The sequence below is a fragment of the Patella vulgata genome, chromosome 8, assembly GCF_932274485.2.
Source record: "Patella vulgata chromosome 8, xgPatVulg1.2, whole genome shotgun sequence".
Lineage (NCBI taxonomy): Eukaryota > Metazoa > Mollusca > Gastropoda > Patellidae > Patella > Patella vulgata.
The window spans coordinates 32,434,960-32,452,679 of NC_065886.2; the positions used below are offsets into that span (position 1 = coordinate 32,434,960).

At 38.8% G+C, this 17,720-nt stretch overlaps 1 protein-coding gene across 1 annotated transcript; it reads right to left on the reverse strand.

Annotated features, from left to right (window-relative positions):
• Nucleotides 1–2,638: 2,638 nt before the first annotated feature.
• LOC126830044 (sodium/glucose cotransporter 4) lies at nucleotides 2,639–14,903 on the reverse strand. The gene is made up of 10 exons (XM_056102870.1): nucleotides 14,409–14,903; nucleotides 9,333–9,404; nucleotides 8,356–8,460; nucleotides 7,648–7,707; nucleotides 7,123–7,227; nucleotides 6,511–6,616; nucleotides 5,751–5,831; nucleotides 4,826–5,040; nucleotides 3,813–3,877; nucleotides 2,639–2,666 (listed from the first exon to the last, which is right to left on the reverse strand). Exons 1-10 carry the CDS (start codon nucleotides 14,487–14,489, stop codon nucleotides 2,639–2,641), a joined length of 918 nt encoding a protein of 305 aa, XP_055958845.1. The 5' UTR covers nucleotides 14,490–14,903.
• Between the last annotated feature and the right edge of the window lie 2,817 nt (nucleotides 14,904–17,720).

Genomic DNA, 17,720 nt, shown 5'->3' on the forward strand with positions numbered 1-17,720 from the left:
AACTCCATGGCCATTCGTATTGCTCCGACCAACAGACTTATCATTAAACCCCAGAAAGCTCCCTGAAAATAAAACACACATGAAAAAGGCGTTGTTAACTTTTAAACGTCTCCGATGAACAGAATTGATTGGGTTTAAGGTCTTGTTAACAAAATACCGGTGACTGGAACAATTTTTCCCGGACAGCGGTGTTGCCGTCTGCTCCTCGCCAAGGCCCCTTTTATGTGCCCGCGAACCAGGGCCGGATTAAGACCTATAGAGGCCCTAAGCCCTTTGAAGATTTTGGTACTCCCGTATAGTAAACAATTCAAAATGTAAATAATAATAAACAGAAACAATCTGTCACGCACGTGGTTAGAGGTTTTATACACATCGTTGTATATATTGAGACCAAGAAGGTAACAGTAAGAAAAAATATGAAAATTTAATCAACTTTTAAATTATATATTTTGAATTCGTGGTGCCCCCTTCCCATTCTCATGATGCCCTAAGCACGTGCTTATTTTGGCTTAATGTTTCATCCATCCCTTCCCCGAACCGGATGTTATTCTTGCGCACGCCGCGATTCTTGTCTAGAGGTCAGTGTGCGGACGACTCGACTATCACCACCGTCAAATGAGAAATGCTATCGGACATCAAGAGAAGTATATATCAACAATTTGTAAATGGGGCCTCGAGTTTCTTTACTCGTGGGATTTTACTGGTAACAAATACATGTAATAATAGGAAATATGTCTCGTGTGACTACTTGTTTATCACTTTCGACTAATCAGATATACTATCTGTATCACAATATACGTCGAAAGAGCAATGAAGGGGCGCCGTCGATTGTAGTGAGACGGCGTTGTTGGCATTAACAGGGCGAACTCACAAAGCTATAAAATTAAAGATTCCAACAGTCTTAGCATTAGCAAAGTATAGTTACTCAATTGATTCCACTAAATATTAATGTATGTTAGCAAAAAATTATAAACCCACCTCGGGATTCGAGCGAAAACTTGGGATATTCTAACCCGAAATATTTACATACGACGACAAGATCGTCGAAAAGCGTTTTAGCAAGCAAAAGTAAATAAAAAAGACACACGTATTACCTGTTCAGTAGTTCTCTTCCAGAAGAGCGCTAATAAGAAAACCCAACACCACGGTGGAGCTGTGTAGGACGAGATAGCTTGAAGATAGCTCCACAGTTGTCCACTCTGAGCCTCCTCCAGGATAGGAATCCACAAGATACTAATTCCGATCAGTACCAGAATAGCCACTCGACCTACTATCATCAACTCCGATTCCTTAGCATGGCGTCTAAATCGCCTCCAGATGTCCATGGTGAACATGCTGCTAGCGCTGTTGAATATGGACGTTAAAGAACTCATTAAAGCTGCTAGAAGGGCAGCTAACATCAGACCACGTAAACCTACAATAACAATGTTCAAACGTTAGCGAACTCATTAAAGCTGCTAGAAGGGCAGCTAACATCCATAACAATGTTCAAATTCGTTAAAGCCGCTAGTTGGGAAGCTAACATTAATGACAATGTTCAAACGTTAAAGAACTCGTTAAAGCTGCCAGTAGGGAAGTTAACACAGATAACAATGTTTAAATTTTAAAAAAAAACTCGTTAAAACGGCTAAAGGGAAGCTAACATCAATAACAATGTTCAGACTTCAAAGAACTCGTCAAAGCTGCTAGTTGGGAAGCTAACATCAATAGCAATGTTCAAAAATGAAATGAAATGAAATGGAGTTTAACGTCCTACTGTTCTGCTCCTAACCTGGGCTAATGAAGACGGGCATACGCCATACAGTGTGCTATGAGGGAAATTTTGCCCGGACAGCGGCACTACGGCCTACTCTTATATCGAATTCCAACTGCCAAGGGATCTTTTACGTGCACGCCAATGTGTACACGGGACCTCGGTTTTTCGTCCCATCCGAACGACTAGACAGCTTTCCTTGTCAGCCCCTCCGTCCTGCATCACTGACAAGGGAGAACCACGCCGGAAAATCTGGATGAACTTTCTCGGCTAATGCAGGGATCGAACACCCGACCTCCAGGCTAGCGAGCTAGCGTCTTACCCACTTAGCCACGTGATCCCCAGCAATGTTCAAACGTTAAAGAACTTGTTAAAGCTGCTAATAGGAAAGCTAAAATCACTAATAATTTTCAAACGTTAAAGAACTCGTCAAAGCTGTTAGTAGGGAAGCTAAATGTTCAAACTTTAAAGAACCCGTCAAAGCTGCTAGTAGGGAAGCTGACATCAATTACAATGTCTAAACGATCAAGAACTCGTTAATGCTGCTAGTAGGGAATTTTGTCGGGACATCGGCGTTTTCGATTACTCTTCCAACTGTCAGGGGTTCCTTTTCCTGCACGCCAACGTATACATGTACATGGGACCTCAGGTTTTCGTCCGATGCGAACTACTAGACGCTGTGGCTTGTCTGACCCTAACAGTGGGAACCAAACTGGGTAACCATTTTTGCCAACACTTTTGCATTGCATGATTAACGATTTCGGTCATGGAAATAGCTATTACATGCTCTGATTTTTTTACGAAGCCCCATAAGTTCGTAACATAACGCCATCCAGTATCTATTTCTATGGTAATACTATTTCTGTGGTTATATTATTTGCATGGTTATGCTATTTCTATGGTTTTGCTATTTCTATGGTTATACCCTGTCTATTTATGATTATATTATTTCTGTTTTTATACTATTCTATGGTTATACCATTTCTATGGTTATACTTACCATCTGGCATTTTTTTCAGTACAAGTAAAGGATAAGCTATATTAGTACAACCAGCTTTGTTCCCACAAACTGCCTCACATTTATCAGGATCGGCACAAGCAATCTCATCTGAAATAAAATGAAATGAGGTTTAACGTCCTAATTTTCGCACCGACTGGGTTATTAAAGACGGGCATACATCATACACATTCTTCCATGCAAGTCTCGTTATCCAACAATGCCAGGAAAGACAACTCTGGAAAAATGACGGCATACAGTAAGCGATGGGAAACATTGTTGGGGCAGCGCGACTACGCACGGACAACTCTTATTTTGAATTCCAACTTTTGCAGCTACACAACCGTCTTGAGTATGAGTGAGTAACACGGGTAAAAATGAGATGGAATGTGGTTTAACGTCCTCCTGTTCTGCAGCAACTGGGCTGGTAAAGACAGGTATACGCCATACTGTGTGCTATAACGGGAAAGTTTGACCGGACAGCAGCGCTGCGGCCTACTCTTATTTAGAATTCCAAATGTCAAGAGATCCTTTACGTGCACGCCATTGTGTACACGGGTTAATGACATAAATAGTCTGGATAAGCTGCTCTAATACGAAATTTATATTGGGAGGTGAAGGGCAGGAGGGGGTGAGATGTCAAGTTACTGTCAACGTACTGAGCCAAAATAGGGATCCGACCGAGCGGCTTGTACCGGGACAAATTTTAAACTAATTAACACATAATTGCAAATTACTGATGTGCCCCCTCCCCCGCCCCTCCCAAGCTGTGTTCCGACGGTCCTTCGTGCTGCGTCATTTTTAAAAGGTTACCAATTCTCTTTCAAGGCCATCGAAAGTTGTATGAACTAAAAACTGTGCATTACTTACTTGGGAAAAGAATTCGACTGATCATGCCAGGAATAATCCATAAGAAGAAAGGTAAAATCTTGAGACAGGCAGCGAGAACAGATCCACCTTTAGCATGACTCAAATCTTTCGCTGACAAACATCGTTGTACCATAATCTAAAGAAATCATTGAATGCATGTGCGACGGAGTGAGAATATGGTGTAAGGCTAACGGCAGAAGGGAGACAACTATAGCATGACTCATATCTTTCGCTGACAGACATGTCTGTACCATAATCTATAGAAATCATTGATGCATGTGTGACGGAATGCGAATAGGGTGTTTTATATTGTGAAAGGCTAACGGTAGAAGGCAGACAACTATAGTTTTTGCAAAGTTTGGCAAGGGGGGGGGGGGGTAATTCTTTCCCAGGGTGCATTGTGTTTTGTAAATCAGTCAACCCGCTCAAAAAAAAAAACAAATCTAAAGTTACATGTTTTTGTTTCTTTCCCCCACAGACTGGCACCTCCCGATGGGCCTTGTCTAAACGTCAATATTATCTCTTCTAATCCACGACCCCGGTAACACATGAATTAAGGGTTAATAAACTACTCTGCTGCTCCAACCTGGCAGATGAATACGGGATATTAATTAGGCTAAGGGATGGTGTAAGGAAAATTTTGCCCGGACAGTGGCATTTCCGCCTACTTTTCTTCGAATTCCAACTGTTAAGATTTATTTTACATGCACAAAAATATGTACACGAGCCTTTTTGTTTTCTTTGTCCTATTCGAATGACTAGACACTTTTCTTGCCAAACTGCACCGTCTGCACCGCTGACAATGAAAACGCGGACCGGAAAATGCCGTGGATCGAACCCTGGACTTTCTAGTAGTGAGCCAGCGTCATACGCACCGAGCACCGTGGCTTCCGTCTTGAGAAGGTGTTAGTAGATATATTATAAATAAAATCTGACGAATGATTACAAAAAGAAACCGAAAGGAAGAGTGTTTTAACCTCCCTTCGACACAAACTAGGTCATTTCGGGACTAACATATGGTTTAATTTTATTTCAATAATTCGCTTGTGTGTAAGGGTCTTTAGCAGTGGGACGAAACCGGAGAACCCTAACCATTGTCACGTTTAAGCAGGGAATCCAAATCACAGACCTTACTATCTAAAGCGAACGCGTTAGACCATTCGACCAAACCCCTCACTCACATTTAAAGAGGTATTGCTACGTACCTGATCCGTACACCAAACCCATAAACCTAGAGTGGTAAGACCAATAGCTGCACCAGGCCAGGGTATATCACCAGTTTCAGCATCTCGCCATATATGATTGAAGTCGGATCGTGGCAGACCACACGAATAATTCTCAGGGTTAGCTAACGTGTAATTTGCGGCCGCCATGGAATATTTTCTCATCATCTGTTCCCAACCCCCAACTTCAATAAAACCTGTAAAACACACATACATGGAATATAAAATGAAATGAAATGGAGTTTAACGCCATACTTTTCTGTACAGACGTTGCTTATGAAGACGGAGAACTCAGACACAAAAAACATATATTGAAAATGGAATGAAATAGGACTTAACCCAGTGGTTTCTGCATGAACCGAGTTACTAAAGACCGAGACCGAAGACACCGAGAAAACAAAATCTCACCATTGTCGGACTCCTTATCTGACTGCTTTCAGACCGAGGTGCAGCAGCAGGGCATGCGTGGATAGGGTGGGGATGCAGGTTTGGGGGAACATAACATCTAGAAGACTAGAGTATAGATATACCACGTCCTTCTCGCAATGTAGGTCGAGCGGAAGACAAGATCACCATGTCGACAATTTTTTCTAGTTTTATTTCTGTATGTTGTAAATTATATAAATATTTTATTTTTTGATGTGATGACAGTTAATGACCTTTACGGTTGTAAACAAAGAGTAGCGTAATTACTATCCTGACCTAACAAATATACCCGAAAACATCAAAAGACGCATTTTTCAAGCCCTGTGCCGACTTGGCGCACACTCTTCTGACAAATAAAGTGTTGTCTAGTAGTATAGAAAAAACATATGTTTGTCTCAAAATGACCGATTACGAATCAAATGTCACCAGACCAGTTTATGTAGAGTTATTAAAAGAAAGAAATAACACTAAAAAAACTTACTCATTACTGTGAGGATAAAAGCACCGAAGAGTAGAATAACAGTTTGTAGAGTATCTGTGTATATTACAGCGGCTAAACCACCTGTTGATAAAATATACAAATATTACATATAGTCTTATTGATGGCAATATTGGTCAAAACAGGTTATTAGATAAAAACAAAATATGCAGCACGTTGAAAAGGATCTATATGGAAATTACCCGCTAGAGAGGGACAGCTTACACGCTAGAGAATTTACTCACTAAGAGTGGCATACCTTACCCGCCATGGTATAGAAGGCAGTAACAGCTAAAATGACATGACTTATCCACTAAATGGTGTAGAAGGCGGTAACAGCTAAAATGATATTACTTACCCGCTATGGTGTAGAGGGTAGTGGCAGCTAACATGACATGACTTAAACTGCTAAGGTATAGAAGTCATTAACAGCTATGACATAGAAGGCGGTGACACAACTTACCCGCTATGGTATAGGAAGGTGGTGACATAATTTATTATCCGCTACAACTTACCCGCTATGGTATAGGAAGGTGGTGACATAATTTATTATCCGCTACGGTATAGAAGGCAGTGATATAACTTACCCGCTATGGTATAGAAGGCGGTGACATAACTTATTATCCACTATGGTATGGAAGGCAGTGATATAACTTACCTGCTATGGTATAGAAGGCGGTGGCATAACTTATTATCCACTATGGTATAGAAGGCAGTGGTATAAATTACCTGCTATGGTATAAAAGGCAGTAACATAACTTACCCGCTATGGTATAGAAAGCAGTAACAGCTAGAATGGTAACAACACACAGGTACAGATTCCAACCCAGTAATTGTCTCATAAAGATGGCACCAGAATAAATCTCAGACTGAAATAAACAAGAATTATTCAGTTGATAGATTTGGTTATCATTGATCTACATTTACGACGATTCAGAGGGCGTTAGGTCCGCAACTCCCATATACACGTTTATTTGCCATCACGCAAAAGAAAAGTAACAGAATATTTACTAAATACATGTATACGTCAATTAGAAAGGCAACGAGCCATATCTATAGGAAGTGCTTGGCGGATATATAGCGGCTGGAGATGGGTAAATTCATCAAAAAGATTAATCCCAACCCCACCCACCTTCCAACGTTATGTTATAGGCTAGCTATAAATCTTAATCGAGATTCCCGGAAGAATCTGCTAACGCACTTGGATTCCCAGTATAGCCGTTACCTCGTTGACATTAAGCGGACAGCAATTGAATTCCAACTATCAAGGCTTCTTTTACATGTACTACAAGGTGTACACGGACCTTGGATTTTCGCCCCGTTCGAACGACTAATGTTGGTTGCTACCTAGTCTATGATTGTAATTGTAACTTACGGATATTTTAGTCAGGACGTAAAGCACTAAAGCTAAAGAAGACAAGTAGATCCTTAATCTCTTCCCACCAAATCTCTTCTTCAAATATTCAGGCATCGTGAAGGCCTTAAAGATGAAAATAAAAAAAACCCTCGTACATTGCTTCATTCCCTTTAGAAAAACATACTTTATTTAACTTCAAAGAGGGGTACTATAATACAGCACGAAAAGAATATCCGCAACCATAATTAAGTCTATTCATTTAAGTACTGTATCTAGGTGGAAGAGCACATTGCCCAAATGTGGCACCTTTTCTCATCTTTTATTAGTTTTAATGGGTTGCTTGTCTATATATAATTGCCCTACACATTTGTTATAATGTACTTGCTTGAAAAATGTTGAGAGAATACTCTTGGAAACTTCACCTAAATAAATTAGTAATTGTTCTTCCATACGTATGTTTTATAGTTTATAGTTTTAATGGATTTTGTATAATCTTTGACCAAAAGCCTTGTGTTTTGATTTTAGAAACAAAATGTAACATACCCCACTGGCTACGTATACAGGAACGAAAACCCATCCTAGAGCTATCAATAAATAAATGGACTGGAAAACAAAATAAAAACATGTAAACATAATAACAACATGCAAACACAATAACATATTGTACAGAACAAAATAACAACATGTAAACATAATAACATATTGTACAGAACATCAAACACGATTCTTATTATCTTCATAATATATGCATAATATCTTGTCTGTTCGTCTTTTCTGGGTAGGTGGCTACACTTGGGCTGCCCCAAGACTGAAATTTAGGTGAAAGTTTCAGATATATATACTATTTCCTATTCAGGGCTCAACTTATTTAACGTCAGGTAAACAACTAGTATCAAATAAACAATGACACCCTGGTGATATAACTTGCATTTACAAAGCGAAAATAACGTAACAGTAAGTTCTATAGGGGCTGACTCCATAACCTAGGTATTCTCATCTTCTTCTTCTTGTGTGTGTGGGGGGGGGGGGGGCTCTTCTGGTTATTCGGGTGCCATCAACATGAAATTTGCAATGGACAAGTTCACATTGATTGGCGGACATCAATTTGTGCGCCTGTACTTGTTGTGTTGTAGCAGTTTGTCAATGATATCCGAATTGATATCTAACTAATCGTCCATGTCTTTTAACAGTTTGGGCGATGTGGCCAGAAAACAACATTCTGACATTTTCAAAATATTTGGATATACTTACATGCCATTCATATATCGCCACAGCAAAACCAGACGCTGCAGCCGTCCCCGCTAAACCTATAAACATAGGCGCCCCGACATTACTCGCAAATATAGACGCCCCCACCTAATAATATACAATCAAATACAATTATTCAAAAGGTGACAATAAAATAAATGACATATATTTCCAGTAGGGATTTAACTTTCGGGCTGATAAGGGAGTGGTGGTGAAAATTACCCCGTGGTTTCCTGTGAGTTGTGGTCATGGAAGGCTGATTCAGGTCATAAACGCCTTATTCTGGTGACAAATGACATGTCCACGAGAAGATAAAAAGAAGCGGAAATGAAATTAAATGGGTTTAACGTCCTACTGTTCAGTTCCGAGTCGGCTAAAGAAGACGGGCATACACCATGCAGTGTGCTATAAGAGAAACTTTGCCCGGACAGCGGCGCTACGGCTTACTCTTTTCCTGAATTCCAATTGTCAAGGGTTCTTTTACGTGCACGCCAATGTCTACACGGGGCTATACGTTGTCCCTTGCCAGACCCCCCGTCCGACACCACTGACAAGGGGTAACGTACCACGCAGGAAAAATCCGATGAACGTCCTCGGTCAACATCAGGATAGAACACGCGTGACGCCCAAGTTAGCGAACCAACGCCTTACTCAATGAGCCACCGTGGTTCCAGAGGTGGATTTACATCCCATCTATTTAGACTGACATCTTATGTGACGCATAGTTTAGACATATATGTGATTATCTGGGTGGCTAACGCTTCAAAGACACCCCCCCACCCCCCCACCCCCCCACCCCCCCCGTATCGTGTCAAAGGTGTTTAGGAAAATGTTGGAACGCGGACCTTTGTCCCCTAATATATGTAAATTCCGAGTGAGAAATGGTTAGGAGCTAAAATGGGAAGCACTTAACTAACAAACCCATGATACCAACACATCAAAAACCAATAAAAAAAATAGAAAAAAAATGTTCAATATACCGGAATCCAGTGCATATCTTTTCCCGCCAGAAAATATCCAGCCGCGCTGTTTCTGTTTGGTCTGAAGGTTGACTGAAAAAACAAACATTTTTACATCTAGTAAGTTAATCAATTAATATACCAATGCTTACTTGGCTTTTAAAATGAGGTTTAAAGTCCTACTGGACTAATGATGATGGGCAGTATGCTATGACGAATATTGTGCTGAGACACTGCGACCTACCCATACTTCGATTTTGCTAATGGTATGCATTGGATCTCAATTTATAGCCCCGTCAGAACGACTGGGCGTTTTAACTTGACGGGGCAGCTGTGATTCACCACTGACATAGGGAAACAGACTGGGAAATCACCGGAAACTTTCTATGCATACACATGAATCGAACCCAATACATTAGTCCTAATTCTACCTGGAATGTTACAAGGACATCCAAGTACCCCCCCCCCCCCCCGGAATTTCCTATGCCACAAAATCATTGGCCCATAGATTTTATTACAAAGCAGCAAATACACCTGTTAATATAACAGATTGTCTTCCGGTTACCCAAGTCCCTGGTCTCACCAATTTTTGAGGGTCCCCTAATTAAAGACCTCTTATTCGTTTGCTTTTTATATCCAGAAGGATCTTGGTTCCCCCAGACATTTTTGTTCGTCATCTGTCTAGACCAGTGGTCCCAAGCTTTTGTGTACCATGCCCCAACCTAACATCACAAATTATTTTGTGCCCGCCTTTGATATGAAAACAAAGTGAGTTTTGTAAAAGTATATAATAAAATCATATCCCTTAAATACGATATCAAGCAAGGACAGACAATATTATAATACTCATATTTTTTCAACAAATACCCAGAATAAAATTAATGTTTATAATACATACACCTGAAGTTGAATGATGGGTCTTAAAAGTCATTGAGTGTCAATTTACAAATTCAAAGATATTAAAAAAAACAAAACATAAATTAACATAAGGTAATCAGAAAATTGATAATACTCAGTTAATAGGGTTAAACCTACTTGTGCAAAGCTCTTAACAAATTGTCGTAGAGATGGTGCCAGATGCACGGTAATATGTATGGAGGAGGGGAGACAAGCGTTTCCGACAGTAATTTGTACCAAAAGTTGCTTTGGTATCAATTCACATTGTCAATCTTATAAGTTCCGCTTTGCATTAACAACAAGAACATGGAATTTCTGAAATCGCAAAACATATTTTTCTACATTTGATTTTAGTAGTCGTTCTTGGAGGTGTGGGGGTGGGGATGGGGTATTTCACCAAATAAAAATTAACTGTTCTATATTCTGAATACGACCGATATTAGACGTTTTGTATTACTTACAAGAACATGACATTTCTAAAATCACAAAACACATTTTCTCACATTTACTAATAGATTTGGACTGATATATTTTATCAAACAAATAAAAACTGTTCCATATTCTGAAAACTGTCTATTTCACCGATGCTTGAATTACAAGAAATTCTAAAATCGTAAAACATATTTTCCCACATTGCTAAGGGGTTCTTTGGGCGGACATATTATTACCAAACAAATAAAAACTGTTTTATATTCTAAAAGCGACCGATATTTCAAGGGGAGGTTATTCTAAGACATATATTGTGTTAAAGGGCTCATGTTTCATCTTGCGTAAATATTGACCAAAATAGAAGATGTGTGTTGTCTTTTCAGATTCGACAAACATCAAACAGACACCCAGTAGGTTTCGTTATATATTAAATAGAAAGGAATAAGTTTAGAATAATAAAGTTTTAGTGTAGAAGGTTCAATGACAGATATTGCTAAAATGACCTCCGAATAGAAGTATCACCATTATTCTATCTGGGCACCAAGTTATGTCTGTCCTTTAAACAAGATGCTAACATTTCCCGATGTTACTATAGCAGATGCGGATCTAGGATTTTCTGCAAAGGTGGAGTGGAGGGGGGTAATTTCAGAACCCCATATTCAAGTGCTTTAGTGACAATTCGCGAACGCCGAAAGTGCGAAAAACACGCCCGCCCGTTTAATATTCAAGCCTGTATATTAAACCTTTGTTGCATTTCAAGCAAAGACTTATCTGTCCGTATTCTGTAACAAGTCGACAACTTTTCTAGACGTCAATTCGCGGTTTGATTTTGTACCCTATTCTAATATTCAAGCCTGTATATTAAACCTTTGTTACATTTCAAGAATTAAAAGACTTATCTGTCCGTATTCTGTAACAAGTAGACAACTTTTCTAAACGTCAATTCGCGGTTTGATTTTGTACCCTGTAAGTCCCTGTTTGGCTTATTTGGTACCCTTACTAGATTCGAGTGAAACCGCATTAATAAGGTGTCTATTGGGTTACCCGTTTCCATATGATAACATGGTTTCTTGTTCATTATGTATGGTCTAGTGGGTATCAGGTTTCTTGTTAATTATGTATGTTTTGGTGGGTACCGGGTTTCTAGTAAATTGGGTATTCGGTATGGTTTGGTATTTCTGCACGTACTATATTACAGATCTGTATTACGGTAATGTTAGTGTATTTTGTCGTGAAATAAAATAGGCTAATGAAGACGGACCTACGTCCCAATCTAGTCTCTATCATCCAGAAAAGGCTAGGGGGTTTTGGGTGACCGAGTCTACTCTCAATCGGGTGATTTCCTTTAACGAAGAACTCGTGCACTTACATAAAAGTATAAAATTCGGTTACGGTATGTAGGCCTATATACAGAAACAGGTGAACAAATATTAGTTTTCTGGAGACACATCCCTGACAATAACGCGGCTTATTTTATCAATAAAACCGTTTACAGAGTATTTATTTCTTCTTGTAGATACTCAAGTGAATGTTTATTTGGTCAAATGTAACCTTCTAAAGAGAGGGTTAACAATTCCACAGTGTTTAAAACAATTGAGGGTAATCTGTCACAAACTGGAGTAGGGGTTTACAAACTTCCAAGGACTGTAAAACAGTTGACGCAGGTTGAAATCTGACCTTTTAATCCATATATTGGATAATATATTAATCAGAGTTTGAGAGCTTTCCGATTCTGAATCGTGATTAATAAGTTTGGTATCTGTGTAGTAGAAATATGAGATGATACACACGGAATTGAATGGGAATGAAAATGAAATGGGGGTTTAACGTCCCACAGTTCTGCTCGGATTGGGCTAAGGACATATGCCATACACTGTGCTATGAGGGAATTTTTGCCTGGACAGCTGTTCTACGTCCTACTTTTACATCGAATTCCAACTGCCAATGTGTACACAAGACCTCCATTTTCGTCCCGATCGAACGACTATGCGTTGAACCTTGCCAAGCCCTAGCTATGTCCTGCAAGAGGGAACCACGTCGGAAAATCCCAATTTAATGGGGTGATGGTATCGAATTATAATCTTCATCCTGGAATTAATCAAGTTAAAGTCGTTGAACATCCATTGCATAAACAATTTTTTAATCCCTGATATTTTTGTAACTTATGTAAGAGTTAAATTTGTCTATTGCAGATATTTATGTTTGCTTCAAATGGTATAAAGACTACTATTTAGATATTAATCACATGACAAGCCTATATTCAACTCTGTAGACCGAGATTTAAATTAATCGAAACACGATCCCCATTTAATAATTTTATTTAAAAATGAATAATCTAGACTTAGATTGTAAAGTACCGTTACTATGATAATAAACAATCTACGCTACATTTCAAACAGTGATAACTTCGCTAAGAATAAAATAATTTGAATGAAATGTTCAATATGTCCATTTTTCATTATCTATTTTTTAACCATGGCCAGTCCTATTTCTAAATATTACATATTTAATGTATCTTTAAACATCACAAGGGTTAGGGTTAGAGGAGGGAATCGGATCCATGTAAACCACAATAATTCTAGATTGATTATTAAATTTTTTGGACAGAAATGACCTCCCCAAACAGCCTGATCTCATTTTTTATTTTCTTTGTTGAATTATTATAGCAAGAACTCTCAGCTTTATATATAAATCATAAAGCATCTTAACTGAACCATGTTTAGACTGAGGTTACTTTTAGAGATTTAACTTCCGAAATATTGTAGTTTGTAAGGGATTCAAAATCCCTCAAATGCCGAACAGCGGCTTTAATGCGCATGTTAAAACAACTAACCACTAGGTCCCGTGTTCAAACCCGGCGTTGGCCAAGAAAATCCTCGGGATTTTAGTCTGGCTTATCTTTGTCAGTGATGCAGAATGGTGGGCCTGGCAAAGACATACGTCTAATTGTTCAGTTTGGAAGAAAAAGTCCCGTCTACACATTTGCGTGCACGCTAAAGAACCTTTAGCAGTTTGATTTCAAGTAACCGACATTAGACCGGTTGGTGAAAACGAAATAGGAGGTTACATAGTATTTCATTTCATTATTTGCATATTTTAAATGTCAATTATCTTTGTTACTTGACAAAGATCGTTTTATTGCACACATAAAACCATTAAATGTCTAATTTTTTTATGGAAAGTTAAAGTTAACGGATCTGTATTAACTAATTTTAAAATTCTTCACATAATATATATATATATTTTTTAAAGATTTGCATTGTTTTTATTCTTAATTTTTATAATATCTAGATATCCGCATTTCTCAAGATATTACTACTTCACCGTGTTATTTTTAATTGTCTTCATCAGACAGATGCAATAGAATGCTATTGGGTTTAACGTCCTTCTATACTGCACCAATAAAGACCGGCATACGCCATGATGCAATGTGTTATGGGGACAATTTTGCCCGGACAGCAACGGAATTCCAACTGTCAAGGGTTATTCTACGTGCATGTCAGGGTGTACACTGCACCTCGGTGTTCGTCCGATCCGCATAACTAGACACAGTTCCTTGCCAGGCCCTGTCCTGCACCAACGACAAGGGGGCGCCACGCTTGAAAATCCCAGGGAACGTTCTCGTTCCCGAGGGATTCAGCCCCGGACACCCTGGTTATTGAGCCAGCGCCTGAGTCACTGAGCCATGATGGCCCTCTATAAGCGACAGATTAAGACTAATCCATTGAAGATAAGATTATGAGATTTGCTTTTAAAATAAAATAAACTCACCCATAATCCCACCGCTAAAACAAGCACGAAATAAATACCAATCAGCACATAATCGCTGGCCACCAGATAATCTTCCACCATGCTGGCAGACGACGAGAGGTCCGAGAACTATTTCGAATTTAACTTTCTGTATTGCACCAGAATGTTGCGTGGAATCTTCTCAAATCTTATCTCGACTGATTTAGCTAATCGGTAATTGAATGTCACGTGCACTAAAACTTATGACCCAGGCATTCAATACAGTTTTATTTGCCCAGGGGATCTAGGTCTGCGATCGTCGGTCAGCCGAGGTTTTTAGTCGCGCGTGTTTGATATATATATATATATTAATCCATTGTACCGCCGTCAGAAAATGGGTCCTCGTAAACCAATACTCGTCAGTGCGACTGTTTATATTTACTTTACATATATTCCTTTACATTATACTTAATACGTTTACATTTTCCCGAGATTGTTATGTTCTGTGTCAAGGTATGGGTGTCTTTGCTCCGACATTAGTTCAGAGCCTTTTTTTTCACGGGGCTTAAGACCGGTGGCCGTTTAGTCTATGGGGGTTTATGCTTATCATACAATAACGAAAGCAACTTCATAACCCTCACTTCAATTTTAACCCTTTGCATGTGTTATAGTGTATCTTAGTAGCCATGTTAATTACCATTATAACTTTGGTTAAGTTTAATGTAGCAACAGACCAGTGTCCGAATTGATATCTTACTAATCTATCCTGCCTTTTAACTGTTTGTGTTTATACTTAATATGACGATATATATTACGTAATTATAGTTAACACGCGTTCTTGCTATGTTCCTGTCATCTTCTATTTTTGAATATACGTACAATTTAACATTTCTTATCAAATATTATTATATAATCATTTTAACCCTAAGCTTGTATATATTATGTTTCTACAGTTTACGTCACTTCATTCTAGTGACCGACTCGTCCAAGCTATACCGGTTAATTGTGGCCCTTTCGCCAGTTTAGAATACTCGTTTATTAAATTCGATTTTTAATAATGTATTAAACTTATCGTCGTAAGTGTTTGAACACAGTATTACAGCGCATGTATTGCCCGACGAGGGGACAAGGGCATTTGGTGGATACCAAGCACCCCCTGGTCTTGAATGCACAGAGGCTACATTTGCAGTTGTTTTATTTTCTCTGACGAATATGTCACATGTCAAACTGACGAATATGTGCAGTGCACACAATGCACATTAAAAATTAATTTGCACTGACAAATACGTCATATTTCATGTCATTGCACAGAATACAAATGTTTTTTTCACAATAATACGACTTATATAATACGTGCTGAAAAGGAAGTCCGCAATTGAGCCTAGCGCCCACGGGAAATTTTCTTGGGTATTTTGTATTGCCCCAATATTGCTGTAGAAAAAATCACCCAGCTTGTGCATCATTGTAACGGCAACGGGTATCGACATTTTCGCGACAAAGAATTGCACTCGTTCTGAAATCGTATATCAATCGTTGTATATGCGCAAGTACGCAATCTCTCCTGGAACAAATTGCCTTTTTGATCAATCAGCGAATGTTGCTCTTACAAAATGGAAGTCCCGAAGTCATCCCTAGCTTCCGGTCGTGGCTTGATCCCTGGTGTGAGCGGTTTCCTCCCACAGAAAAGACCCCCAACATAATAAATTAAGACACAAGTGAAAGTGGAAGTTAAACCCTAATAGAAAAAGAAGAAGTCAGCTTCGGGGCGGTTGAGAACGTGATTAGCGGTGACAGGGAAAGTTTTGACTTGTCGTTTTGCTGATATGAAAAGCTGAGGTGTTACGTTAGTCTGAAAATGACCAATAATAATATTATATTGTATTAACGACTCTTTAAAATCCATGTATATATACCCACTCCAATTCTGGAACACCTCTGACTTATAAATTAATGTATTGGGGAGTCCTCGGGATTTTCCAGAATGGTTTACCCTTGTCAGTAGTGCAGGACGGAAGACGTGGCTAGGACATTGTCTGGTCGTTCGGATGGGATGAGGCACCCATGTTCCGTTTATACGTTGGCATGCGCGTAAAATGACCATTGACAATTGCAATTCGAAATAAGCGTGGGCCATAGCGCCGCTGTCCGGGTAAAATTCCTTTCATGGCACACTGCATGCCGTATACTCGTCTTCATTAGCCCAGTCGGTACAGAAAAGTGGGACGTTATATAAACCCCACTTTATTTCATTTATAAGTCTGCATTCATGGATTTGTTAAAAGAAAAAAAAACCTTCAGTTTATTTCATCCCCATCGTAAACCCCATAATGGACACAGTTATTAACCAATGGACTCACAGTAAATATTTGACAAAATCACGATGATATTGTAAAATATGATAATATAGAAATACTATGCTGAATACGAATATTTATTTTTTTTCTCTTCTCTGTAATCAAAGAGTCGTGATCTTCTGTTCAGTTGCTTTTATATCAAGTGTACGGAGTTAACCAATTCATGTTGACTAAACTACTTCTATTTTCCCCTCTTTTTTATGTTTACTTTAGGATTTTTTTTTATTAATTCAGACTGTTCCCTTTCGTTTAATTCAGTTTCGTACTCACAGGGCAGTACAAGGGCGGATTGAATGTGAGGTGGGGGTAGAGTGCCGTCTTCCAACCCCTTGTAATTTTTCAAGCGTCGTTTTTAAAACTCACATACTAAGAAATAAGTAGCGAAATCGAAGATGATCCGAATATTTATTACGAAGGGCCGGACATAGAACATCGTCTAGTCGTTCGGATGGGAATAAAAAGCCTAGGTCCCGTGTACCGGTTGGTGTGTGTTTTAAAAAAAAAAACCTTGACGGGTGTAATTCTATTAAAAGTAGACGGAAAGGAAGGTCATTCAACCTCATTTTATTTAATTTGAGATAACGAGACACAAACAGATATTCTATATCCTTTACCCTTGAAAAATATCCGCAGTTTTGGGCAATGTACTCAGGTTTTCCACCTCTGTTTGCGACATCCCGGTTACTGTGGTTCCCATTTAATTATATGTAAAATATATAAAATATATGTGGAAAGGTGTCTAGAATTTTTGGAGTGTTTTGGGGGTCTATAATGTACCCGTTATGTTTGTTCAAATTATTTTTATGTCAAATAAAATATCACATTTCAGTAAATATTTGAATTGAAGGAGTTAGCCCATCGTACGATTACATGTACCACTTCGCGGAGTCCACATAGTTAAAGGATCTAAGTCTCTAACACAATATTTCCATAATATTCGAGATAAAAACACGATTCAGGATGGAATATTGATCAATTTCAATCAATAATGATGTTGTTA